Raw genomic sequence first — 15,521 nt, forward strand, 5'->3', positions numbered from 1 at the left:
CTTTATAATCATTCCTGATTTTGGAATTGTTCTGTAATTGGAAGTCAGCCTCATTGGGCAGGTGCATGTCTTAAGCTCTTCACAATGGCCTACCAGCTTAATTAAACTATAGAAACACAAGAACAATTAGGTGGGAGTATTTGCAAAATGAATGCATGTTAATAATCTGTATAGTTACAGAGACCTCACTCAGACCTAACTGCTTGGATGTGCTGATTTTATCAATGGAAAGAAAAATCAAGAAAAATTTCCATATTTCATGACTCCAATCTATTCTTAGCTGTGACCCTAAGGCTTCTGTGGTGTCAGAGAATTTGTTTGTAACCACAGCTTCTGGATTGGAGAGAGAAATGCCACTTCTGACCCCTTCTCTGTTTGCAAATCAGTGGAAAATAATAAGGAGAATAAGAAGCAGTAAATGTCCCTCTTTATTGAGATTAGGAAACATTCATATCTGGACTCACAATACTGTATTTGAAAAAGGACTTTCAGGTTAATGAAAACTGTATCAGTGTGAAGATAGACTCAGAAAGAAGGGTGGAGACTTCGCATTCCAGGCACAGATAAGACAGAATGCAAAATTCTTCATTTCACAGCCTTGGCTTGAAACAAGGTCAGGGTGCATAGGCTGACAGCAACTTTCTATGCTGGGTGAGTGCAAAACAGCGCTGGGTGACCTTGGGCGACAGCCAAGGAAACACACAGGAAATACAAAGACACTCCATCTTTGCCATTTCAGAAGACTACGGGTGGGTGGAGGATATACTATGAGGAATAAATAGCTCTCTAGTATCTACATCTGCCAAAGAAGAGTGAAGTCATCACTGTCTACCAAAACCTTCAACTGAATAGCTTTACTGGGAAAAGGGAAACTTCCACCTAGCCCAGCACCACTCACAAAGTTCACACAGTATTGATAAGATTTCTGGAGGCAGCAAGCCTCAAGTGCTCACCAGGTCATTTGCCTGATCCTTACCCCCTTACTATCTATTCTCATCACATGACTTAGAAATAATATCTCCCTCCCTCAGTACCAGCCCATTAACAATAATTTCCGAGTGTGGTACTGGAAAGAGACTGGAGTGAATAGGATGGAGAGAAAGGGGTATATGTGTAATATTGCCACTTTTTATTAAAAATGAATATTAATTTTTGAATTTGAAAAGGGGGAGACTTTAACTCTCAGGAATAAAACAGAGTAGAGAAATGCAAAGAGTTAAAAAGAGAAAAAAGAGTGAGAGAGAAAAATAATAGTCATAGTAAACAGAGGAGAACCAACATATGAATAACTGGCATCTCTTACATACTGTGCCATAGGCTTTTATGAAGGCTGACACCAGAACATATAGAACAGAGGGAAAGGACATGCAAATACCATTTATGTTCCCACTTCATCACCACTACACATACACACACAACACATACAAATCAACTATTTACACATGGATTTAAAAAATTACTCTTGTGTATGGACAAAAATGAAAACACAAATAAATTACTTAAGGTATTCCAAAACCTTTCTCACATTCTTTCTTTTGGGTGAAGCCCATTTAATCCAGTCATTAGTATTTGTGTTTCCTCATATAATGTGGTCTTTATGCCATTAAGATCATTGGTGATGAACATTTCACTAAAAAGCATCTTTGCATTGTCTCCAACATGTCACTTTGGGACACCAAAATAAGTAATTCTCAGTAGTGGGGAGGAGAAGAAAGGGGAGGAAGAAGATGCTATAGACCTGAAGCATTCACTCCTGGTTTTCTTCTTTAAAGTTGAAACTCTGTGACAGAAGTATTGATCTGTGGAAATAGCTTGTTTCTCCCCACTCTCCTCAAAGCAGAAAATTCAGCACCTGTACTTAAGAGTTCTGTTGGAGGAGTGGCTGGACTCAAAGTACGTTAGGAATCCAACTGCAGTTCAGTGTTGGTGTATTCAACAAGTTGCAGCAGTTCTTCAAAGAATATAGGCTATGGTTTCCGGTTGGGATGACCTCACCAGGACCCTTGACAACAGCGCTGGAGCAAAGGAGAATAAAATAGTTAGTTGAGACTTCAAAGACAGAAATAGAAGATGAACAGAAGATGACACATGAGACATAGCACAGGGTAGGAAGCCTATTTCTTCCCTCACATTCCAGTTAGTGTTAGTGTTCGTCACTCAGTGGTGTCTGACTCTGTAACCCTATGGACTGTAGCCCACCAGGCTCCTCTGTCTATGCAGTTCTGCAGGCATGAATACTGGAGTGAATTGCGATACCCTTTTCCAGGAAATCTTTCCAACCCAGGGATTGAACCTGGGTCTGCCACATTGCAGGCAGATTCTTTACCATCTGAGCTACCAGGGAAGCCTAACATTCTGGTTAGGGTGGGTTAAGGATAAAGTAGTTTTGGCTCTTAAACCCTGTTTGGCCTGAAAGACTCACCTTATTTCCTCCAGAGTAAACAAATAAAAGATAGAATCAATCTTTATAAAACACTTGCACATGGGGCTTCCCTGGTGGCTCAGTGGAAAGGAATCCTCCCGCCAATGCAGGAGACATAAGTTTGATCCCTGGGCTCGGAGAATCCTACGTGCTGCGGACCAGCTAACCCCATACACCACAGCTACTGAATCTGAGCTCTAGAGCCTGGGAGCCTCAACTACTGAAGTCCACGTGCCCTAGAGTTGATGCTCTGCAAGAAGAGAGGCCACTGAAATGAGAAGCCCATGCACTGCAACCGGAGAGTCACACCTGCTCACTGCAACTAGAGAAAGACCCATGCCACAGCCAAAGTCCAGCACAGCCAAAAATAAATAAATAAAATTATATTTTAAAAAACCCCCAAAACTTGCACCTTAAGAAGGGCAGATGGAGTGGTGATACTGATTTTGAAGATAGAAACTGTACAAGATTGGAGGGCTGGCATGAGTCACTGATGGCCCCTCATCCACAGAGGCTCATCACCAGCATGCTGTCAGGGTAGTCTGCATTGCTCGATACTTTTGAAAGGGAGGCAGTACCTAGTAACTAGTACTAGGGTCTTAGATAAGGGTCTGGGCAGAAAGACTCAAATTTTCTTGGCTCCTTCTATCTTACTCTTGCTTGCACTCATTTTGCTTCAGTAAGTGACATAGTTTCTCCAAGCCCTGATTTTATCTAATGCTTAAAAAAGCAATAGTGCCCAACTTATACAGTGGTTGCAAGGTTTAACTGAGCTAATTCATACAGTGCCTAATACACAGCTGGGGGCATATTAAAATGTTTGAGCAGCATTGGTTAGTGTTATGGTTTCTAGTCTTAGTTGAGAAAAGTCAAGATGGAGGTGTTTTGGGATCCCCTGGTGGTCTAGTGGTTTAGAATCCACCTACCAATGTAAGGGACAAAGGTTCGGTCCCTAGTCCAGGAAGATTCCACATGCTGTGGAGCAACTAAGCCTGTGTGCCACAACCACTGAGCCTGCACTCTAGAATCTAGTGTGCCTCAACTACAGAAGCCTAGGTACCTAAAACCTATGATCCACAGTGAGAAGTCACTGCAGTGAGGAGCCCATGCACCACAATGCCACAACAAAGAGTAGCCCCTGCTGGCTGCACCTGGAGAAAGCCCACACTCAGCAACAAAGAACCAGTATAGTCATAAATAAATAAAAAGATGAAAGGTGGTTAGAACTGCCACGCAGGGTTATGAAGAGTTATGAAGTTATAATAAGTGGACGGTATTTTTATTATTAATGATGACTATAAAGAAGTTATCATCAAAAGTACAATACCTGCTCAGTAGACCCTGGCAACAAGATACGACGTTGGTTGTATTTCTGACTAAGCCGGAGTTGAAGGCATTCTCCAAAATGTGGTGGCAGTTGATGTCTACAGGAGTGTTGGTAAGCATGCCTAGAAGTGGAACAGAGTGCCATTTATTTAATTAATGATGTCACCGAACTCTTCTTCTATTCTTGACTTCTCCACCATGCTCCACACATTTCACATCACAGTATGCTTAAGAGCAGCTCTGCCTCTCAGTTCTCTACAGCAACATATGCTGTGTATGTAAGTGGTGGGCACTGTCCCCCCAATGTTGCCATCCTGTGAGTGCAGGGAGACAGGACACAAACAACACAATATAATACCTGCGATGCAGGCCGTCAGGAAGCAGGCGATGGTCCCCGCAATCAGAGCTCTCATTGCTCCTGCGGTGATGTCACGCTTTCTTGAAGGAGCCATGGAAGCTGGGGAACGTGAAAGAAAGTATGAAAGGTTAATGTTGAGGATATTGATTTAAATTCCAAATTCTCTGCCTCTGAGAGTTCTAGGGCTGGAGTCTCAGGTCAGCTGACTTTTCTTTTCCTTTTGTAAACTGAGTGGGAAAATTCAAGATTCAAGAACTAAGTGATGAGCTCCACACCCAGAGAAGTTTCTCTGGCGTAGGAGACCTCACAGTGTGTTAAGGGCACGGCAAGGTAAATGGGTTGCAAGGAGGGATCCCAAATATCTGCAACTCATCTCTCACCATCCCCTTCTTTGCCTATGGTGGCACAGAATTAATTAATCACAGCATTTTCCCATTGAACTTCCACTGGCCCTCAGAATCCTTCTCCAGGTGGTCATTAAAAATCTACTGGAATTGGCATGCAAAGTGAAATGTATTTGTCATCTTTGAGTGGGGTAATAATATCTGTACAAGGAGCACAAGCTGGAATCAAGATTGCCGGGAGAAATATCAATAACCTCAGATATGCAGATGACACCACCCTTATGGCAGAAAGTGAAGAGGAACTCAAAAGCCTCTTGATGAAAGTGAAAGAGGAGAGTGAAAAAGTTGGCTTAAAGCTCAACATTCAGAAAACGAAAATCATGGCATCCAGTCCCATCACTTCATGGCAAATAGATGGGGAAACAGTGGAAACCGTGTCAGACTTTATTTTTCTGGGCTCCAAAATCACTGCAGATGGTGACTGCAGCCATTGAAATTAAAAGACGCTTACTCCTTGGAAGAAAAGTTATGACCAACCTAGATAGCATATTCAAAAGCAGAGACATTACTTTGCCAACAAAGGTCCATCTAGTCAAGGCCATGGTTTTTCCAGTGGTCATGTATGGATGTGAGAGTTGGACTGTGAAGAAAGCTGAGCACCAAAGAATTGATGCTTTTGAACTGTGGTGTTGGAGAAGAGTCCCTTGGACTGCAAGGAGATCCAACCAGTCCATTCTGAAGGAGATCAGCCCTGGGATTTCTGTGGAAGGAATGATGCTAAAGCTGAAACTCCAGTACTTTGGCTACCTCATGCGAAGAGTTGACTCATTGGAAAAGACTCTGATGCTGGGAGGGATTGGGGGCAGGAGCAGAAGGGGACGACAGAGGATGAGATGGCTGAATGGTATCACTGACTTGATGGACGTGAGTCTCAGTGAACTCCGAGAGTTGGTGATGGACAGGGAGGCCTGGCGTGCTACGATTCATAGGGTCGCAAAGAGTCGGACACGACTGAGGGACTGAACTCACTCCTGATGTTAGCCAGGACACACATAGGAAAAGTACATTGCAGAGCGGGGGCAAAAATAGGCCCCAAAGAATTAACTGCTGTTGCAGTGTCTCTTTTTCTAACACAAATAATGTTACAGAGCAACATGGAGATCAGAAGCACGTTTACACTGTATCTGTCGGTGAAGAATATTCTTTTCACTTACTGAGTCCGCCGATCACTATTCCCAGGGAACCAAAATTGGCAAAGCCACAGAGAGCATAAGTGGAGATTGCCTCAGAACGCATCTGGAAATAAGCATAAACACACAGATGTATACCTGATGTGACCTAGTTTAGTAAATCTGATATCCTAACTGGGCTTCCAATTCTGACTATGAAATCACTATTGACAGGTAAATGTACAGTGTATGGTGTCAAACACCCGTTGTTTTTTCCATCTCCCCCTGAATTTTGAGGAAGGAAAAGGGGCTGTGTGGGTTCAGAGACTTCATGAAGTTCTGAGATTGGTAGTCTTGGCCTCTACAAATGCTATTTTCTGCTCAATGATAACTTTTATATTGTGTCAGGCAAAGTATTAGCTGCTGATGATACAAAATTGGTTCTAGAAAATACTCACATTACATTTATTTGACAGAGGACTTATTCAGAATGTATAAAGAAATGCTATAACTCATTAAGAAGACAAGCACCCAATAAAAAACAGATAAAAAGATTTCATGAAAGATATGCAAGTGGCCACAATAAGCACAGCAGAAGATGTTTGACATCAATTGTCACCAGGAAAATGAAAATTAAATGAAAACAATAAACTATCACTATGCATCCATTAAAACGGCAAAAAAAGATGAACAACATGAAGTGTTGGCAAGGATGTGGAGCAATGGGAATTCTTATACACTGTTAGTGGGAATGTAAAGTGGCACAGCCTGTTCGTAAAATATGAACATACCTAGCAGGTTTTTTTGTAATTGAATTAACATAAGAGCCTGTATGAGCACTAATACCACTCCTAGGAATGTTCCCAGGAGAAATAAAAGCATATGCCTATAAGGAGATTGTACATGAGTATTTAAAGCAGCTTTATTCATAATAGCCCCAAGCTGGAAACAACTCAAATGTCCTTCAATAGCCAGATGGATAAATAAAGTGTGGATATCCATAAAATAGGATACTACTCTACAATAGAAAGGAAAAAACGAACACATGCAACAATATGAATCCTGAATCCATTTATACGAAATTCTAGAACAAGCAAAAATGATTTATAGTGAGAGAAAGATCACTGGTTTCCTGGGACTGGGTTGGGGTGGGATGAGGTGTTGTTGACAACTGGCCAAGGGAAGTTTTCTAAGTGTGGTGGAAATGTTCATTATCTTGACTGTGGGCGTGGTTACAAAGGTGACAGATTTATCAAAATATAGGCCTTTTTTGGTATGTAAATTATACTTCAGTGAAAAGGAATTATCTTAGCAAAAAGGAAGTTCACAGATAGCAGAGAGGTTCCTTTCCGCTATCTGTGTGTGTGCTTGCCTTTCTTTTTTCCTCAGCTCTGACCAGATTATAGGAATATTAGGTACTAGGAGAGTGAATAGTCTTTTTACAGGGAAAGATGAGAAGATGGTAGGTGGATTCTTGGAAGCATGAGCATGACCCTCCTCCTCTGTTCCAATGGACAAGACATGCTGCTCAGTCCAGATAATCTTCCTCAGATTGAGCAGCTGACTGTGGGAGGCTTGGAAGATTCAGTGGGCTCAGTTGTTCACCAGAGGCACAGCCAAAGTGGCAAAGGTGCCCACATGACCAAGGCAATAATTTTCTTTACCAAAATCCTGAAAAATCTATGATTTGTTTTGAAGAACAAACCAGGCTAACGCTCTATCAAAAGTAGCAGTGCCTTTTTTTTCTTTTTTTTTTTTCACTAACTGAATTTTTAAAAGCTCATGTTCAAGGTTCAAGTGGTAATGGTAAGTTTTTTTGTTGATTATAAAGCTCCTCTTCTCTTTCACAATTTCTGAGAACTCCTTTGTTGATATTCTCCATCATCATGCAGACAGGGAAAAAAAAATATTTCAAGTATTTGGGCGGTCCACTGTTTGCGGAAAAGCTCATTCTTGTCCCCTGCTCAGTCTATTGCTTTTTCATTTAGTTCAATTGGCTTCAAAAATAGGCAAGCTTGTTAAGAGGCCATGGGGAAGGAGATGGCAAAAAGTGCTTAAGATTCCCTCCTCATTTCTGAGGATCTAGGGGAAGAAGGGACACAGATGTGGCCACATAGGGTCTTATAATAAGAGGAAAAGGAGGCTGGGATGATTCCACTTAGCCTTTGCCCAAGAGTTATGTGATAGAAAGAGCTGCACTGTACTAGGAAATTAATAATAGTTCCTTCAGCTCTCCTTGTACTGGATCAAAGATGCCACAGGTACAAGGAAAGTCATTGCAGCATTACTTCTAATAGCTAAAAAATTGGAATAGTGCTCATCAACGAGGGACTGGTTGAAATAAGTTATGATGTGTTCATATTGTGTCACAGGCATCCAAGATACGTTGCCAAGGGCAAAGAGCATTGCTAACAGCAGAGAGCATGATGCGAAATGTGGAGAGGAGCGGAATCGTAGAGAAATAGGGAGGATGGCTTCCTTTCCCTGTACACCTCTTGTGCCTTTGAGCTCTGTACCATGGTACGTTTTATGTGTAAACAAACAAACATGGAAAGTATTATCTTTATTCTAAGAAAAAGAAGATGGTGAAAATGATGGAGTGATAAAGGGCTCATTCTGGGGGTAACGTGCTACATATGCATTCCTCTTTTTTTTTTTAAACTGAAGTATATTTGATTTACACTGTTTTGTTAGTTTCTTCTGCTCAGCAAAATGATTCAGATATATATATATATATATATTTATTATATACAGATATGTATTCTTTTCCATTATGGTTTATTACAGGGTATAAATTTAGTTTGCTGGTCTATACAGTAGGACCTTATTGTTTATCTATGTATAGTAGTTTTAATCTGCCAGTACCAAACCTAATTTATCCCTTCTTTTCTCTTTCCCCTTTGGTAACTGTAACTTTGTTTTTCATGTCTGTGACTCTGTGTCTGCTTCATAAATAATTTCATTTGTGTTATATTTTAGATTTCACTTAGATATAAGTGATATCATATGGTATTTGTCTTTCTCTTTCTGACTTACTTTACTTAGTATGATAATAGGTTCATCTACGTTGCTCTAAATGACATTATTTTATTATTTTTTATGGCTAAGTTGTATTCTATTGTGTATATGTACCATATCTTCTTTATCCATTCATCCATTGATGGACATTTAGATTGCTTCCATGTCTTGGCTATTGTAAATAGTGTTGCTATGAACACTGGGGTTACACTTTTCTCTGAGTATATTCCCAGGAATGGGATTGTTGGATCATATGGTCACTCTAGTTTTAGTTTTTTGAGGAAAAGTGAAAGTGAAAGTCTCTCAGTCATGTCTGACTTTTGCGACCCCATGGACTATACAGTCCATGGAATTCTCCAGGCCAGAATACTGGAGTGGGTAGCCTCTCCCTTCTCCAGGGGATCTTCCCAACCTAGGGATCGAACCCAGGTCTCCTGCATTGCAGGCAGATTGTTTACCAGCTGAGCCACAAGGGAAGCCCAAGAATACTGGAGTGGGTAACCTATCCCTTCTCCAGCAGATCTTCCTGACCAGGAATCAAACTGGGGTCTCCTGCATTGCGGGTGGATTATTTACCAACTGAGCTCTCAGGGAACCTCCATACTATTTTCCATAGTGGCTGTACCAATTTACATTCCAACCAACGGTGTAGGAGGGCTCCCTTTTCTCCATTCCCTCTCCAGCATTTGTTATTTGTAGACTTTAATGATGGTCCTTCTGACTGATGTGCGATTGTGCTCATTGCAGTTTGATTTTCATTTCTCTAATAATTAGTGATGGGCATCTTTCCATGTGTCAGTTGGCCATCTGTACATATGCATTCTGAACACTTAGATGAAGGTCATCAGTGTGCATACTTCAATGGATAACACTGTGTTTTTGCCTTACGGACCCAGGTTGTATGCTTTAGTCACATTGTACCTTTTCCAAGAGATGGTGGGATACTCCCACCACTTGTTGGTTGGTAAACAGAAATTGTAAGAACTCGTCCCCATTTGGTTGACTGGAAATAAGACATTTGGAAAAACAAAATGCTTTCCCCTTTGTGACTCAACAATAGCAAAAGCCATTGAGTTCCTATCTCCAAATATCCTCCTGTGAGTCTGCCCCTGGTTAGGCTCACTCCCAACCCACATCAGCTTTACTGTTCTATTTCTATCCTCTTAATAACCTGTTCACAAACTTGCTTAGTACAGCCAGAACTGAGAGCTCACTTTGCTTAATAACAAAACTACTTTTTCCAGGCAACCGGCAGTAGGGGATGGAAAACATTTCACTTAATGTAGCCTATTCTTTATTTTTGGCAGGGAAGCCAGCTAGTTTGTGGTGGCATCCAAATGATGAGGATGTTTGGCCAAGCTCCATTGTGTGGTCAGTTGAAGAATGAACACTGAGAAACAGGAGACCTGCAGAGCTATTGTTCATCTCAGATGTGTGGGTCAAAATGCCCCTGACCATAAATACAAATCAATACTTCCCTGGAGTATGCTGTTATATTTGTGTAACACGTGGGAGTAATCTGCGTGTTTGGTGTTTGGGAGGCTGGGAGAGATGGTCAGAGGTGGGCAGTCTCAGAACCTTGAACAGCATGCTTTTCCTTCCCTTTCCCTTTAAAGCCAAATATGTGCCTAGGACGTTAATTCCAAGCAGATTGTTTTGATGAGTAATGTTGGTGGTAGGAAATGTTCGCCATTTCCCTCAGAGTTTCCATGTGTGACAATTCTGTTCTTCAGAAAAGTAGAAGCTGGAGACTCAGCTGCAAATATGGCTGAGATAACAGCCTCACCTGGATTCCCTCATCCCATTCAAGGCCAAGTAGACATGAGCATCTCCTTGCAGGCTATGGACCTGAAATCGTGCCATAATTATAGGGCCTGAGCTTTTTTTCTTCCCTCATTCACTTGGAGGATAGTTGTTGTGTCTCACTGCCTCTTTAGTATAGGCACTAGGCGGCACTTGGGCAGTTTCTCAGAGATCAAACAGTTTCTTAAACAGGAAGAAAAAGAACTTCATGATCATTAGATGAAGAGTCCCATGAGAACAGAGGCTTTATCACTCATTTAACACTGTGGCAGCCATCCACAGCGCAGTGCTCAAAGAAGACATTCCATAAATATCTGATGTGAAAGTGAAAGTCACGTAGTTGTGTCTGACTCTTTGCAACTCCATGGACTATATAGTCCACAGAATTCTCCAGGCCAGAATACTGGAGTGGGTAGCCATTCCCTTTTCCCAGGGGATCTTCCCAACCCAGGGATCAAACCCAGATCTCCTGCATTGCAGGCAGATTCTTTGCCAGCTGAGCCACCAGGGAAGTCCAAGAATACTGGAGTCGGTAGCCTATCCCTTCTTCAGCAGATCTTCCCAACCCAGGAATTGAACCGGGGTCTTCTGCATTGCAGATGGATTCTTTATCAGTTGAGCTATTGGCTATAATCCCAGCTCATGGACTTGCACTGATAGTGGCTCAAAAGTAAATGATCATAGTGGTAAAGATTAGCTGTGTTTCTTTCTACACACAATCACATACACACATGTGCACATGCATGCCCTGTGATTAACTCAACGTAGCCCGATTGTGAAGTCAAAGATTTGGGGCCTGTTTTCTTCTCTGATGTACCCCAAATACCTGGCATGGTACCTGGCACACAGAGGCACCAGCAGCTATTTGATGAATGTATGTATGTGTTGAAGTATATTGGGAAGGAAATGTACTCACCGACATGTATTGCTGCACACCATCCACAAATTTGGGTCCACCCACTTGCCTTAAAGAGATCAACTTTGAGAGTTGCTGATAAGCCACAAATTCATTGAAGAATGTCTTATAACCTATGAGTTTGGCAACCATAAAGCTATCTTGCCAGTCTACTCCCATCATGAAGGCAAAGGGCATGAAGACGTAGGAGCATATTACCTACAAAAAAAAAAAAAAAAAAAAAGAAGACCTCATTAGAGCAGTGATTTGCTTCCAGTTTTTGGGTCTCATGCCTATGACCAGATTGTTCCCATCCCCTCTGTGTCCTTAGGCAAAGAAATCCCTGTGCCTCCTCTAGCCTCTCTTTATTCTTTAGAAGTAAAGGTTGAAACTGGTCATTTGAAGTAAGGTAGGATTTGGGGGAAGGAGTCAGGAATGAATGTGTTGGGGGAAGGAGGAGAGAGGGGTGGGAAGTTGGGGGGTTCCTGGTAAGTCTGTACATGGTAGAAGAGTGCACTATAGCCAGTTAGAGTATATTATAGACAATTCATAAACCAGCTTTATTTTTAACAAAGATTGGCAGAAATGAAAAGGAGGAGGAATATGATAGAATTGTACCTCAAAACTCAGTTGTGGGTAGTCAAACATGTTTCCCAACCAGGACAGGGCTGAATTCATAAAAGACAGCAGAGCTAGGAAGGCAATCAAATTCACGGCAATGTTCGCCACCAGGGAAATGGATGAGGATGCTCCCTGTGTTGCAGCTTCTAGGAGATTCCTTGAATCACTTTATCAAAAAATAGCAATTCCAGAATTACTAAAGGATTGTCAGTGGATGGACATCATAGGTGTAGAAATGGCATAATTGGAGCTCATTTGAATGGAGAGACAAACTCATTTGAATGGAGAGACAAACCCATGTCCTGGCTGAAATACTCACCACGAAATCATGAAAGGATTTAGTTTTTGAGAGTAGGTGATGGGCATATGAGTGTCACTCTTTTAATTTGGGGAAATAATTTATAATAAAATTTATAATAATTAATACAATTAATTAATATATTGTATTATATTTATTATATTTATTAATATATTAATAATTAATATAATAAATAGTTTATAACAAAAAAGAATAAAATATTATAGGTTTAAACAATTATATTTGATGGCTTCCAGAGAATATTTATAAAATATTCACAGTATCAGTCAGTCAGTTCAGTCGCTCAGTCGTGTCTGACTCTTTGCAACCCCATGAATCACAGCATGCCAGGCCTCCCTGTCCATCACCAACTCTTGGAGTTCACCCGGGAGTTCACAGTATAAGAAGTAACAATTCAAGGAAGGTCTGTGTCGCATCCATCATCTCTTTTAAGAAATGGAATGTCACAACAGCTTTGAGCACTCCCTCGTTAATCACATCTTCTTCTCTCTAATCTCAGAGGTACTTGGCCCACTAGGATTTGCTTTAAGATTCCCTTTTTAGAACTCTATTACACTGTTGGTGGGAATGCAAACTAGTATAGCCACTATGGAGAACAGTGTGGAGATTCCTTAAAAAACTGGAAATAGAACTGCCTTATGATCCAGCAATCCCACTGCTGGGCATACACACTGAGGAAACCAGAAGGGAAAGAGACACGTGTACCGCAATGTTCATCGCAGCACTGTTTGTAATAGCCAGGACATGGAAGCAACCTAGATGTCCATCAGCAGATGAATGGATAAGAAAGCTGTGGTACATATACACAATGGAGTATTACTCAGCCATTAAAAAGAATACATTTGAATCAGTTCTAATGAGATGGATGAAACTGGAACCTATTATACAGAGTGAAGTAAGCCAGAAAGAAAAACACCAATACAGTATACTAATGCATATATATGGAATTTAGAAAGATGGTAACAATAACCCTGTGTACGAGACAGCAAAAGAGACACTGATGTATAGATCCGTCTTATGGACTCTGTGGGAGAGGGAGAGGGTGGGGAGATTTGGGAGAATGGCATTGAAACATGTATAATATCATGTATGAAACGAGTCGCCAGTCCAGGTTCGATGCATGATACTGGATGCTTGGGGCTGGTGCACTAGGACGACCCAGAGGGAGGGTATGGGGAGGGAGGAGGGAGGAGGGTTCAGGATGGGGAACACAGGTATACCTGTGGTGGATTCATTTCAATATTTGGCAAAACTAATACAATATTGTAAAGTTTAAAAATAAAATAAAATAAAAAAAAGATTCCCTTTTTAATTTTCTTTCCCCTGAATAATATATTGTGTTAGTTTACACATTTGCTAGCTATTTATAAGTGAAATCCACATATTCCATATAGATACTTTGGCAACTTGGTTTTCCACTCATGGTTATGATTCTCTACATACAAACAATGGATGAATCTCAGAAACATATTGGTTGATAAATTCCGTTATATAATGACATACTTTTGAACACCCTAAATTCCTTATTTTTTTCCCACCCCTTTCTCTTTCTTTCAAAAAGAGCAAAAAGTAAATGAACCTAAGAGGGGTTAGGAAAACTAATATCACATCTCATCATCCCTATTATATAAGAAACTTCTGGAAATGGTGATCCTATGATTTTCCAACAGTCTTAAATCATGGCCCAGTGAAGCCTATGTGTGGGTTCAGTTGGTCAGTTGCGTCTGACTCTTTGTGACCCTGTGGACTGCAGCCTGCCATGCTCCTCTGTCCTCTGGGATTTTCCTGGCAAGAATACTGGGGTGGGTTGCCATTTCCTTCTCCAGGGGATCTTCCTGACCCAGGGATCAAACCCATGTCTCCTGTGTCTCCTGAATTGTAGGTGGATCCTTAACCGCTGAGCTACCAGGGGAGCCACAATGAACTCTATATGATATTTAAAACTAATGATATATTCACCTGAACCTAATATAATATCACAAACCAACTATCAGATCAGATCAGATCAGTCACTCAGTCGTGTCTGACTCTTTGTGACCCCATGAATTGCAGCATGCCAGGCCTCCCTGTCCATCACCAACTCCCGGAGTTCACCCAGACTCACGTCCATCGAGTCAGTGATGCCATCCAGCTATCTCATCCTCTCTTGTCCCCTTCTCCTCCTGCCCCCAATCCCTCCCAGCATCAGAGTCTTTTCCAATGAGTCAACTCTTCGCATGAGGTGGCCAAAGTACTGGAGTTTCAGCTTTAGCATCATTCCTTCCAAAGAAATCCCAGGGCTGATCTCCTTCAGAATGGACTGGTTGGATCTCCTTGCAGTCCAAGGGACTCCCAAGAGTCTTTTCCAACACCACAGTTCAAAAGCATCAATTCTTTGGTGCTCAGCCTTCTTCACAGTCCAACTCCCACATCCATACATGACCACAGGAGAAACCATAGCCTTAACTAGACGAACCTTTGTTGGCAAAGTAATGTCTCTGCTTTTGAATATGCTATCTAGGTTGGTCATAACTTTCCTTCCAAGGAGTAAGCGTCTTTTAATTTCATGGCTGCAGTCACCATCTGTAGTAATTTTGGAGCCCAGAAAAATAAACCAACTATACTTCAATCTAAAAAAAAGTTAATTAAATGAAATGCCTACAATGAACAGTCAAGGAAATGCATTGACATTTAGGTACTGGTAGTTAGGAAAGACTTCCTTGAGTGTTGAAAGAAGATATTTTGGATAGAGTCTACATAGTTATGTGAAATTAAATTCACTTTAATTCACTGTGTTCTCTGATAATAAAATTTTTGCTGCACTTCGAATTTGCAGCAAAACTCCCCTCCCCCACCCCCAGCCTCCTACTTTTGTAGTAATTAACTATTAACTAGGTGAACTTGTTCCACTTACCCACTTTCCATTTTCATGGCATTCTTGAGGTTTATTTTAGGTGTTTCTGTCTCAGGCCAAAAAAGTTTAGAAATAGCCAATGCCGCAGGTGCAGACATAACTGAAGCAGTTAACAAGTGAGAGGATGAAACCTGTGATTTCAAGAGAAAGACCAGTTTAAGGTTTAGCTTTTCTGTTGTGTTTAGAATGAATGACCCAAATGCCTTACAAGGGAGGTGATGGGCAGGCATTGATTCTGTGCCAGAAATCAGTGTTTCTTTGGAGGCTTGGAAAAGCTCAATAGTCATATCCTGGGCATCAACTTGAGAGAAGGGAGATGGCATCAGTTGACCAAATCTTTTGGAGAAGCACAA

At 41.2% G+C, this 15,521-nt stretch overlaps 1 protein-coding gene across 3 annotated transcripts in view; it reads right to left on the reverse strand.

Moving 5' to 3' along the window:
* Nucleotides 1–409: 409 nt before the first annotated feature.
* The window catches only part of SLC28A3 (solute carrier family 28 member 3), a 76,782-nt gene continuing 61,670 nt past the window's right edge, over nt 410–15,521 (reverse strand). For all 3 annotated transcript variants that reach the window (XM_061426051.1, XM_061426050.1, XM_061426052.1), the window contains 7 exons: nt 15,169–15,299; nt 11,954–12,122; nt 11,357–11,554; nt 5,665–5,746; nt 4,107–4,205; nt 3,750–3,870; nt 410–2,015 (listed from right to left, as the gene is read on the reverse strand). In XM_061426051.1, the coding sequence (XP_061282035.1) occupies nt 1,889–2,015; nt 3,750–3,870; nt 4,107–4,205; nt 5,665–5,746; nt 11,357–11,554; nt 11,954–12,122; nt 15,169–15,299 (927 nt within the window). In that variant the 3' untranslated portion in view covers nt 410–1,888. The remainder of the gene's footprint in view (nt 2,016–3,749; nt 3,871–4,106; nt 4,206–5,664; nt 5,747–11,356; nt 11,555–11,953; nt 12,123–15,168; nt 15,300–15,521) is intronic.

Source organism: Bos javanicus, chromosome 8 (genome assembly GCF_032452875.1).
Source record: "Bos javanicus breed banteng chromosome 8, ARS-OSU_banteng_1.0, whole genome shotgun sequence".
Taxonomy (NCBI): domain Eukaryota; kingdom Metazoa; phylum Chordata; class Mammalia; order Artiodactyla; family Bovidae; genus Bos; species Bos javanicus.